The sequence below is a fragment of the Schistocerca gregaria genome, chromosome 5 (genome assembly GCF_023897955.1).
Source record: "Schistocerca gregaria isolate iqSchGreg1 chromosome 5, iqSchGreg1.2, whole genome shotgun sequence".
Classification (NCBI taxonomy): Eukaryota; Metazoa; Arthropoda; class Insecta; order Orthoptera; family Acrididae; genus Schistocerca; species Schistocerca gregaria.
In genome coordinates this window covers 61728961-61742395 of record NC_064924.1, presented here as the reverse complement: position 1 = coordinate 61742395, position 13435 = coordinate 61728961, and the positions used below count along the sequence as shown (strand labels likewise).

Sequence of the window (13435 nt, the reverse complement as noted above, 5' to 3'; positions counted from 1 at the left end):
TGATCTCACATAAAATATGTTCATACTGACTTAAACGATACTTTATTTTAGTGTGTGTTAATCCCTACCTTTCTGAGAGTTAAAAGATTAATTATTTAACATAACTAATACATTATTTACTGTATTAGAAGTCTCAACAACTTACTGTTGTTCATCCTAACACTTTTCTAAATTGCAGACCTCAATATATGAACTAGTTGCCAAACCTTCTATACACATTTAGCAGTGTTGATATCACAATTAAGTTGTTCTGAACACAACTTCTTACTCAAGACTTTGGAATCTGATACATGCATTTAGCACAGGACATTTCTGTTTTACCCACACATTTTCCATGCACCTCTTTCAGACTTTACACAATTGTTGCTTGTTGCTGTGCAGAGGCTGATTTGACAGTACTTCTGCTCTCTGGGTGCTTTTGGTCCTCTATCCTTGTCTTTTGTCTGCTCTTTTTCCTGCCTATTTTCCCCTTGGCCATTTGCCAACTGAAATGTTCACTCATTCTTTCCATTTTCTTTTTTGTTACTATTTTGTAAATGACCTATCTAATTATTGCTGCCATGTCAAAGATTTTGTAGAAGACAAGAACAGTTCATCTGTATATGAAACCTTTGTAGTATATTTATGGGTCACTTGTTAAGCCATGTCCACCCTATACTTAGTTGCCTTGTAGAATATTATGTTTTCAAGTTTCTTCTTTTTCTTATTGGTATTTAATTTTAAGCATTTAGTGCTCTCAGCTGAATATTTTATCCTGCTTTCCTTGATCTACATTCATGTTGAAATCAGTGTTGACAGTCAAGCACAAGGTGGTACTGGGATGTCTTTCAGATATCAACTTGTTTACCTGTTCAGGGATATCATGACTGACCTCCTTCATTGTATGAACTAATGAAGTTTCCTTTTGAGCTTCTTAGCAAGTTAAACATAAAGTAGTGATCTATTGTCAAGTTTCTTCCTTGATTTAGGACTGGCTCCATGAAGCACATAACAAGTCATGTGTCCTCTTTCATTAGCTATGTGGCAGTATTAAGCTGGCCATATGCAGTAGTTTTTCACTATGATCAATTCTGCAAGTAATACGTGTTGTGTAAAAATGCGCAGTGTCATTGCACCGACAGTGTCAAGGAGTGGGGTGAAATCTGAGATAGTCGCACTCTGTCAATTAAGACCTCTCATGCAAACGGTACCCTCCATATCCAGAGAACTATTCTCCATAGCTCTCACAGAGGAAAACTATACTGGTGTTGTCAGGATAGCAGAGAGTACTGAGTGAGTGGTGAGCAGCCATATTGCATCCGTAATTTGTGGCATATTTTTATATTTTACACTACCACATTATGGCAATAAATTTTGCCAAACTTGGGCACATATTAAATGAAAGCATCAACAGAACTGTGTTTTGACCAACGATCTGTCACTGTGGCATGTTTTAAAGTGAAGATATCATCTGTTACACCTGCTATATGAACAGCATGAGCAGAGAGCCTACTCTGAATGTTTTAGGCTTAAGCAATGCACTGCAACAAAGAACTTGTAAGAACATCTAAGAAAATCATCTACAGACTATACAGAATCAATAAGCAGAAAAAAAATACTGAGAAGACTCACTCTTACATTTATATGAATGGGAAATAAGCACCTAAGCCATTATGCCACATAGGCACTGCAACTAACAGGTCTATAAATATTTACCAGCACCAGTTGAGACCACTGCTGTAATGAATACACATGGCAAAGTGAACATTAGTGGTTTTTTGGCAAAAGAAGTATTTAAGACTACCAGGAAGTGGAATTATGACAAAGTTGTGCATTTAATTAGTTTGTTTGAGGAAAGACCAGCATTATAGAATGTACAGTTACTTGAATAGAACAACAAGGATAAAAAGTGAACTTTGTTGGCTGTAATGCCTACATTCTCTTAGCACCCCCACAGAAGAAATTTACTGGATCACCCACAATTTAAGGAATCAGGTGGAGCAGTTTTATAGCAAATTAACATAGAGAAAAAGGTCAAGCTATGTTTGAAAGTAATCATTGTGGAACTCTGACAGTGGACAATTAACTTAAGACATGGTATTTAATTATATTATTTCAATTCATGTGTCCCAGCTCTTTATATACATGCTTTGCTGCTACACTGACAGCAATCCAGAATTAGAAACAATATTTGTTGGGTTTGTTGGACATAAATTGAGTGAACCTGCAGCTTCCTTAGCTTGGTACTAGCTGTTCACCTATGGTTATATTTGTTGTAGGGTGGTGAGAATGAATACTATTTTCCATGAATTCTGATAAAAGACCAGATTTTTTGGCCGCCAGACATCCAGCTCAGACCAATTTTTCATCACAGTGGAGAAGTCTGAGAAGGTCCTGTCCTCTAATGTTGTTTATGAAAGTAGCCCACACCCTAAGAATGTGACCAGAGGTCATCCAATGAAAACTTCATATGAATGATAACCCAAGCATATATGATGGCTATCATCTTTTCCAGTTCTTCGCGTAACAAGTCCAATTACTGTTCTAATTTTCTCATGGGATGTAGTAGTGTTTCATTAGAAACAAGAAGGAAACCACTGATCAGTGTGTAACGAGTGGGACCACCACTCTCCTTGGGGAATTAACCTTACAGGAGGAGGAAAAATTGGCAATATTCCACTCAGTTCCATCCCTAGCAGCCATCTATGTAGAAGCATCCAGCTGAGCCTGCTGTGAGGGATGAGGCTAGGACTGACATATGTCGCCATCTGGATCTACACTATGTGATCGAAAGAATCCGGACACCTGGCTGAAAGTGACTTTAAAGTTTGTGGCACCCTCCATCTGTAACACTGGAATTAAGTATGGTGTAGGACCACCCTTAGCCTTGATGACAGCTTCCATTCTCACAGGCATACTTTCAACTAGGTGCTGGAAGGTTTCTTGGGGAAAGTCAGCCTATTTTTCATGGAGTGCTGCACTCAGGAGAGGTATTGATGTCAGTCGGTGGCGCCTGGCATGAAGTCAACATTACAAAATGCACCAAAGGTGTTCCATAGGATTCAAGTCAGGACTCCATGCAGTGCTGTCCATTACAGGGATGTTATTGTGCCACAGACCGTGCATTATGAACAGGTGCTCGATCATGTTGAAAGATGAAGTTACCATCCCTGAACTGCACTTAGAGTGGTAAGCAAGCAGGTGCTTAGAACATCAATGTAGGAGTGTGCTGTGATAGTGCCATGGAAAACTAGATGATGTGCAAGCTCCCTCCATGAAAAACACAACCACACCATAACACCACTGCCTCCAAATTTCACTGTTGGCACTACAAATGCTGGAAGAGGACATTCACCTGGCATTTGCCATACTCGCACCCTGCCACACCACATGGTGTATTGTGATTCGTCACTCCACACAATGTTTTTCCACTGTTCAATCGTCCAATCGATTGGCTTTTATTGGCATGATGTAAAACTGTCATAGTACTTTCAGTGGCTCCTGACGCAGTTTGGAATTCCTATGTGATGGTCTGGGTAGATGTCTGCCTGTTATACATTATGACCCTCTTCAATTGTCGGCAGTCTGTCAGTCAACAGATAAAGTCGGCCTGTACGCTTATGTGTTGTATGTGTTTCTTCACATTTCCATTTCACTATCGCATCAGAAATGGTGGACCTAGGGATATTCAGGAGTATGGAAATCTCACGTAGAGACCTATGACACAAGTGACACCCAATCATCTGACCATGTTCGAAGTCCGTGAGCTCTACAGAGTGCTCCATTCTGCGATATCGGATGACTACTGAGCTCACTGATCTGGAGTACCTGGCAGCAGGTGGCAGCACTATGCACCCGATATGTAAATATATGTTTTTGGGCGTGTCGGGACACTTTTGATCACATAGTGTCTCTATACTAACAACCACCCCCCCCCCCCCCCACCCCACCCATTCATGAAGTTTTTACGTCCACTTGTCTCTAGTACAAAATATATCTTCATCAGTGAAGTAAATTTTGACTTCAACATTGGAATTGTCAGAGAAGTAACATTTCTAAATGAATGAGAGAGATGACACTGATGAGGCATTTTCAAAAAGTATTTTAGGGACCAAAGAATATTACCTGAATGACATAACTGCAGCAGATTGAAATATGGATGTGCTAAGAACAGTAATGACCAGCATCAGCTGTGCTTGATTACAAAGTGTGGCTGCTTCATTGTTAAATTATTTATGTACATTTAGAAGAGCAATTAGTGGTGCCAAATTGGCCACTACATCCATAGCAGTGTTAACAATGTTATCACATTTGTGGGCTGTGGGAAATATTCGTAAGTTACTGTGTTTCTTTACTGTATTTTATGGAATACCTCACAGAACTTAAGTATGCTCCTTGCATCTAACAGTAGTGCACAACACAAACTGTAGTTTCTGTTTATTGTGAAATATGGCTTTTAGGGCCATTGGAGGTGTGCATACCACCAAATAATGTTGTTTAAAAGGTTCTTAGGAAGTGTGGCTACCACCAAAGAAGTTTCTCAGAGTCTTGGGAAATTTACTTAAAATAAATTTAGTATGTGTGTTATGGAGCATAGAAAGCATACTTACCATAAACTTAATGGTTTTTATGAAGCTTTGGGGAATGTATCTTACCACCCCTGGAAGTGCCTGATGTCTTACGGTAGTACACCATAGCAGGAGAGTAAAAACATCACCAGCAATCAGTTTCTGCTTGTCATATGATGACTATTGTTCTCACTTACAGTCAGAAAAAATTTCTTAGTTTACGGTAAGAAATATAGTTACATCAAAATAGCATCTTGCACCACCATAGCCTTTGGTCCTAAATTGCAAAATACTATTATTGAAAAATAGTCACAAAGTGCTCTTAATCTCAAATACAGGTAATTTGCAACTGTGATACTTGTCTTAATGTGTTAAACCTTTAACATAAGATTATACGTCTTAATGAGGAGATTGTGAAAGCATTTTAAATTTTTATTTTTTGTTAATTATGTGAAATATAGAAAATAATATTCTGTTCAGTCTGGAAGCTATTAGATAGGTAGTAGGCAATTGGCACTGTCCTCTGTGAACTTACCTTAACGTATTATGAGCTTATCAAACCTAAATGGCTATTTAAAATTACTGACATATGGTGGTTAATGCTGTGGTGTATTTATCATCAATACCCTCACATAATCATCACTTAGAATGTTAAATAACAAATAATAAATTTGAAATGTATTCCTGTAAAAATACAATACTCGATGCAGTGTATTGAGTAATGCTCTAAAAACTGTATCACATACCCTTAACAAAATCCAAGGCTGTTATGTTACAGTGGTCTACCAATGTCAAGAGGACCACCATAGATTTTTCTGAGGTGAGAAGCTGTGGAACAGTCTACTCAGCATAACTGAGCTGATTCAACAACTGATCAATAAAAAAAGGAACCACAGAAAAACAACTTCACAAGATGTTGTTGTATCATCAAATGGAATATGGTGCAGCATTTTGGGAACATGATTTTGATAAAAGAAAGTAGAAGACTAATTTTTGGCCACTAGAGGGAAACATTTTCCTCTCTGCATCTACAAATCTGCTTCATTTGTGATATTCTTGCAGGAGGTCTATGACCACTATGTGAATACTGAACATGTCTTTATTAACTGCTTTATATATCTGGTAATAACAATTCATTTATTACTAAAAGAATTTGTGTGCACTTTTAGGGAACAGTCCATGATTGCATCATCATATGAAAGAACTTAATTCATATTATTGTGACACAAGTTCTATCTTGACACTGGTAGTTATTTGGTCACTATCAACAGTTCACTTCTTGTTACAAGTTAAAGTGGTGGGGAAAAAAAATGTGCTCAGTATCTGCATATTACATGCACAGAGTAAAAGACTAGGTCTTTGCGATAATGCTTTTTTTTCTTCACAGCAGTGAAATTTTGGTACTAATACTTCGATCAGCCTGAACATTATGACCATCTACCTTAATAGTTGGTATTTCAACCTTTGGCATGGGTAACAGCAGTGGCAGTATGTGGCTTGGAAGCAATGAGGCCTTGGTAGGTCACTGGATGGAGCTGTCACCGCGTCTGCCCACAAGTCACCGCGTCTGCCCACAAGTCACCGCGTCTGCCCACAAGTCACCGCGTCTGCCCACAAGTCACCGCGTCTGCCCACAAGTCACCGCGTCTGCCCACAAGTCACCGCGTCTGCCCACAAGTCACCGCGTCTGCCCACAAGTCACCGCGTCTGCCCACAAGTCACCGCGTCTGCCCACAAGTCACCGCGTCTGCCCACAAGTCACCGCGTCTGCCCACAAGTCACCGCGTCTGCCCACAAGTCACCGCGTCTGCCCACAAGTCACCGCGTCTGCCCACAAGTCACCGCGTCTGCCCACAAGTCACCGCGTCTGCCCACAAGTCACCGCGTCTGCCCACAAGTCACCGCGTCTGCCCACAAGTCACCGCGTCTGCCCACAAGTCACCGCGTCTGCCCACAAGTCACCGCGTCTGCCCACAAGTCACCGCGTCTGCCCACAAGTCACCGCGTCTGCCCACAAGTCACCGCGTCTGCCCACAAGTCACCGCGTCTGCCCACAAGTCACCGCGTCTGCCCACAAGTCACCGCGTCTGCCCACAAGTCACCGCGTCTGCCCACAAGTCACCGCGTCTGCCCACAAGTCACCGCGTCTGCCCACAAGTCACCGCGTCTGCCCACAAGTCACCGCGTCTGCCCACAAGTCACCGCGTCTGCCCACAAGTCACCGCGTCTGCCCACAAGTCACCGCGTCTGCCCACACTCCAGATGTGTTAGATTGGGTTCACATCTGGCAAGCTCGGGGGCCAGCACATCAATTGCAACTTGCCACTGTGTTCCTTGAACTGCTCCATCATACTCTTGGCCTTCTAACATGTCACACTACTTTGATGAAGAACGCCACTGCTGTCAGGAAATATGACAGTCAAGAAGGGGTGTAAATGGTCTGCAACCAGTAGAAGATAATCCTTGGCAGTCTTGTTGCCTTGTACGAACTCCACAAGACCCATGAATGCCCACGTGAATGTTCCCCAGAGCATAATGGAGCTGTCATGTGCTGTCTCTGTTCTGCAGTACAGGTGTCAAGGAGCTGTTCCCTGAAAGACAACAGATTCGTGCGTTAGTGCCATCCCTTTCAGCATGATGAAGGTATGGTAATTCATCAGACTAAGCAACACTCTGACACTACATCTACATCAACATCTATGTCTATACTCCGCTAACCACAAAGCGGTGTGTGACAGAGGGCACAATTAGCACCAAAGTCATAGTTAACCTCCTCCCTGCTCTGTTCCACTCGCGAATTGCGCGAGGCAAAAACGACTGTCTGAACGCCTCAGTACAAGCTCTTATTTCCCTTATCTTTGAATTGTGATTGTTGCATGCTTTGAAAGTTGGTGGTAATAAATAATATATGCTCTACATCCTCAGTGAAGATCTGATTTCGGAATTTAGTGAGCAGCCCGTTCTGTTTAGCGCGCTGCCTATCTGCAAGTGTGTCCCACTTCAAACTTTCTATGAGATTTGTAATGCTCTCAAGATGGCTAAATCTACCAGTCACAAATCTTGCCACTCTTCTTTGGACCTTCTCAATCTCTTGAATCAGACCCAACTGGTAAGAATCCCATACAGACGAACTATACTGGACAAACTAACATATTGTAAACTATTTCCTTTGTTGAAGGACTACATCGCTTCAGGATTCTACCAATAAATTGCAATCCAGAGTTCGTCTTACCCGTTACTTGTCTAATCTGCTCATTCCATTTGAGATCTTTTCGATTAATCACACCCAGATACTTGACGGACATTTCCACTTACAAAGACTGGACATTTATTTTGTACTTGCACATCAATGGGATTTTTGACTTGTTATACAAAGTAGGTTACACTTACTAATATAACACTGCCAGTCATTACACCACATATATATTTTCTGCAAGTCCTCATTGCCAATGATGCTGTAGTCTACAGGATAGTAGTATCACAATCAAACAGTCTAAGGGCACTGTCAATACCATCAACCAGATCGTTTATGTAAATCATAAAAAGACGAGGTCCTATTATGCTTCCCTGGGGCACACCTGAAGTTAAGCTTGTTGCCCTGTTCAGGACGACATACTGCTCCCTGGCCGTTAGAAAACTTTCTATCCAACCGCATATGTCATCAGATAGACCATAAGCGTGCAATTTTTGTAGCAACTGACGGTGTGGAACTGAGTCAAATGCCTTTTGAAAGTTGAGAAATATGGCACCAACCTGGGAGCCGGCATCTAGAGCCTGAAGTATATTGTGCACAAAGAGGGCCAGCTGTCTCTCGTATGACCACTGTTTCTTAAAACTGTGCTCGTTTCTGCAGGTGAGCTTCTCAGAGTCTAGAAAGGTCATTATGTCTGAACACACAATATGTTGCATGATTCTAGAACAAATCAATGTCAGTGAAATTGGGCCGGTAAAGCACCAATGTCCAGTGCCAATGGTCACAAGTCCATTTGTCATAGTTGCCGATGTTGTGGTGTTAACATTCGCACATGCATGGGTTGTTGGCTGCCGAGGCCCATCGTTAGGAGTATTCGGTGCCCTGTGTGTTGACACACTTATGCTCTGCCCAGCTCTGAAGTCTGACGTTAGTTCTGCCACACTTCACTGTCTGTTTCATTTTTAACCATCTGCCCAGCCTATATCATCAGACATCCATAAAGAAGTGTGGACACCAAACTCCACAATGCCTTGGGTTTACCACATGTTGCACACACTCGTCAAACTGTTCCTTGAACACCTGACAAATTTGTGGAATTTCCAAAATGCTTATGCCAAGCCTCTGAGCCATCACACTGCCCTTGGTTAAACCTGAATGGATCTTCTCTCCTCCAGTCTAAAACGGAAAAATCCAGGATGGAATGTAACATATAACAATATCTCTCTCTCTCTCTCTCTCTCTCTCTCTCTCTCTCTCTCTCTCTCTCTCTGTCACACACACACACACACACACACACACACACACACACACACACACACACACACACACACACACAAACTGCAACTAATACACACATTACCTCAATCTGTGGCTAGGTTGAGGTCATCCATCCTTTCCCTATACTGCACAGCCCTCTATTCCACCAACAGTCTTTTTTTTTACTTTTTTACTTTTCTCCTTTTCTGCTACTCCCACCCCTCCCCACCTCTCTCACATCCGCCGCCTAACCTCCAGGCTGCACGTAGCAGCCTTACTCTCCTCCTCGTCCCTGCATGCTCCCCAGCAGCAAATCACTGTCCCCCCCCAACTCTACCCTGCTAACCCTCCCTCTCCCTACCCCAGCCTTCTCCTTGCCCCTACCAAATTACCTCTCACATTGTGCACTGCTACTGTTGCTCGAGGTGTGGCTTCAGCTGGCAGAGACCTTGGTCATGTGTGCGAGTTGTGTTCGCGTGCGCGTGCATGTCGTCTATTTTTGACAAATGCCTTGTTGGCTGAAAGCTTATTTTGTGGCAGTCTTTTTGTAGTGCCTATCTACAATTCAGCATCTGTGCTATATGGCAAGTAGCAACTCTCCTTTCCATAATATTTGTTAAATTCTCTATTCTACATCTGAGCACCACATTCACTGATGCTACATGCACCATGTGTGTTCCTCTCAGGCGAAGCTGCTGTTGCCTGGACAGGTTTGTATTGATATTAGCTCAGTGGTCATAATGTTCCGGCTGATCAGTGTATATCAACGTTAATCAAGTGGGAAATGTGCTAAAGTAGAGCTGCACCAGTGGTTGATGGGAATGGGGTACTGCTGGAAACTTGGTTGTTTCAAACAATAAAGACACTTTCATTGCACTTGTTTGGTGGCAATCTGTGTACTCATAAACAGTGTCGGTATTCAAATGTAGGCACTTTCTACAGATGTTTATATACAGTAGTTTCTCTCAGTTACATCTTGTTCCTTGAAATGGGAATAGTTCTTTCATTCACAAGATATTTTAGAGCCACAAGTTCCCACATCCTGCCCGAGATTCTTTTATTTTATCCTCATTTATTAGTGGGGAAAAACATGACTTTGAGTGTTGTAGGAATATGTTAAAGAGTTATGTTTTTTAGTCTGCACTGCCTGTCTCTTCCCATTGTTATTCCCATAAATTTTTCTCTATGCTCCTCACGAAATTTCAATTAATACTGTTGTTATTAAATGTTACAATATGACAGATAAATGTACCATGATTATAGGTGGAAGATAGAGGTGATGGCACATACCTGGTGACATACTGCGCCATGGTGGAAGGTCTACATACAATGTATGTCTACCTGCGAGGGCAACAAATTGCTGGGTCACCATTTTGCATAACAGTTCGGTCTCGGCGGAATTATAGAAGCATATCCCAGCCAGTGATGATAATTGGAAGTGAAGGCACTGCAGAGGGTCAGCTGTGTCGACCTTGGGGAGTGTGCTGTGATTCAATTGGAAACATCATAGTGGCAGATCGTAGTAACAATCGCATCCAAGTGTTTTATCCAGATGGTTCATTCAGCCACTGCTTTGGCAGACAGGTAAGAATCTGTGCACAAGGAATATTGATAACAATTTTATAAATTTAACTTTCAAGGAAAAAAAAAATTGTGCAGCATAAGTAATTTATGAAGAAACTTGGAAGTAATTATTCTATATGCAGGTCGTGTCACATACCTGCCACAAAAAGATGGCGAGTGTTCCAAATAATCTCTCTCTCTCTCTCTCTCTCTCTCTCTCTCTCTCTCTCTCTCTCTCTCTGTGTGTGTGTGTGTGTGTGTGTGTGTGTGTGTGTGTGTGTGTGTGTGTGTGTGTCATTTTTTCCCCCCATGAATTGTGGAATGCAGTGAGAATATAAGAGTGTATGCATGAAGGTATAACTATCGAATTGCATTCCTCACATTCAGACAAGTATGAAGTTTTCTTTCAAACTTTTCTCTTAGTTCTGTCTCTCTTCTATGATTTGGTGTTACTTCATTTTGTATGTGTGAAGTAGTTTTTCCTTGCCCTTACTTTATGAAATGGTTACACTTGAGCACTGTATATACCCTGTTCAATTTTGCAGGGTAAAGGAATAGGCGAGTTCGAACGGCCAGCAGGGGTGGACACCAATTCAGCTGACCACATTATTGTTGCAGACAAAGATAACCATCGTATTCAAGTATTTACCTTAAGTGGAAAGCCATTATTAGCATTTGGTGAAAGAGGTACTGCAGATGGACAATTCCATTACCCCTGGGATGTAGCAGCAGCACCAGATGGACGCATAGTTGTTTCAGACACAAGGAATCACAGAGTTCAGATGTTCACTCCTGATGGCATATTCATATGTAAATATGGTTATGAAAGCTGCTCAAATATGTGGAAGCATATGGATAATCCACGAGGAGTATGTTTCAATAAGGATGGTGGTGTTATTATGACAGATTTTAACAATCACAGACTGTTTCTGATAAAACCTGACTTCAGCAATGCAATCTATCTTGGTAGTGAGGGACAGAGAGAAATGCAATTTCTAAGACCACAAGGTGTTACAGTTGATCTTGAAGGCCATATTATAGTTGCAGACTCACGAAATCACAGAGTACAAGTGTTTGATCCCAGTGGTGACTTCTTGGCTCAGTTTGGAGGTAAGTGTTTCTGGTTAATTGTTTTTAGTTTTACAATGTTTTGAGTTATCAAGAAACTGTGTAGATTGTCTCAGGCCTATTGAATTTTCCTAAAAATAGTATTTATGAATGACTACTAATAAGATGATTGGTAAATCCTAGAGTTAATTGGTGAAACCTAAGATTTACCATCATGGTGTGGTAAAAGCCTGAAATTTCTTACTACATGCATAGATTTGAAACTTTTATGAAGATATGTTGGTAAATCTTAGGGTGTACCCATACCAACTGGTAAAACTGTATTCATTTAAGAAAAAATCGGCTTAGCAATTTATTGAAATAGTTTGTATTTACTGTAAATTTATGTATTTTAAACAGTCTTGCATTCCAATCTGATTATAATGAGCAATTTTCCGTATTAGTGAAAAATGTTGTAAAATGTTACCTTGTGAACATCAACTTTTATTACAACAAGGCTGACTATTGCAGCATTTCAAATTACATAATATGGAAGATGATTTACGCAAGCATTTTTTAGTTGAACACTTTTTAAGTAATTGCATGTTTTGAACCCATGACTTCAATAAAAGATTGTTTGGCAACAACTTCCCATAGACTAATTTCTTCTCCTGTTACTTCTTTAACGTTGATAAAATTTTCCTTGCACAATGTAAATTGGTTCCTAGTGTACAGTGACTTGAGTTCACCAGCTCTGGTATCAAGCTGATAAAATTCATCATCCTGAATATTTATCACAACTGCTAGATTTTGCATCAGTTTTTGCCCTGTGTACATCAGGTACTTTCTGTGTCTGTCCAACTGAAGGTTTTGGAATTTTGTTACATGTGGCTGCTTTCATTTTCTTTGCCTGCAATTGAAAACCTTCTTTGGCAGCTTCTTGGATCACTTTTTCTTTATTAAAACTGTTGAAAGTTGTCAGTATCTCGTCACAATCATCAGCTGGTGCCAGTGTGTCATTGTTCACTGTCATCAAATCCTATGTCTCTGGTGCTTCCTCACCTGCTGCAGCCACACTTTCTACCTTTGTTCCTTCTGTTCCGGTATTTGATTCGCTGCCATCAGTTACTTGGCCATTATTTTCAATTTCCTGTGAGTCAGAGGAAGTGGTTTTAACATTGTTTCCACATCTTCTTCAGTGTTTATATTTTTTATTAAATCATGTGGAACAACCGAGGTCACAATGCCCAATTTCATTAGAAACCCAAACATGGCTTCATGTGGTGAACATTTGGTCCCTTCATGATAAGCTCATCTTTCATTGATTGCACAAACGCTCAGCCCTTCAGATGATCCAAGTTGATAACATATTTTTGATATTTTAATTTTCTGTGTGAACTGATCCCTAAGACTGACTGTGCCTCAGCTTCCTGTGGACTATCTTTATATCACTCCACAACCAACATGGACTTTGAATGACTTGGTTACAAAATTCCCTACCATTATCAGAATGAAGGTTACTTGGAGCACCAAAGGTGGTAAAAAAAAGATGATAGGCTATTTCATCAGTCCTTTTCTTAGTTAGTGCACAGAGGATAACAAATTTTGTCAAATGATTTTGGTATGAAACTATTAACGCACACTTGTCTGGGTTTGCCCGCATGTGGATTAAGTCAGTTTGGCATTATGAATTCATTTCACTGTGTAAGATAGGTTTCACTAAAACACCCCTTTTCTCTGGTATGATTGATTCAACAATCATATTCTTGTACCTACAATTCAGTTTCATGATCATCGATGTTCGACCGCCGTGGCCTGTAGCATTGTT

At 40.9% G+C, this 13435-nt stretch overlaps 1 protein-coding gene across 1 annotated transcript in view; it reads left to right on the top strand.

The window, feature by feature from the left end:
- The window catches only part of LOC126272622 (E3 ubiquitin-protein ligase TRIM71), a 299315-nt gene that overhangs the window by 275861 nt on the left and 10019 nt on the right, over positions 1-13435 (top strand). Inside the window, exons 10-11 of the mRNA XM_049975581.1 lie at positions 10261-10581; positions 11106-11670. Of these exons, the coding sequence (XP_049831538.1) occupies positions 10261-10581; positions 11106-11670 (886 nt within the window). The remainder of the gene's footprint in view (positions 1-10260; positions 10582-11105; positions 11671-13435) is intronic.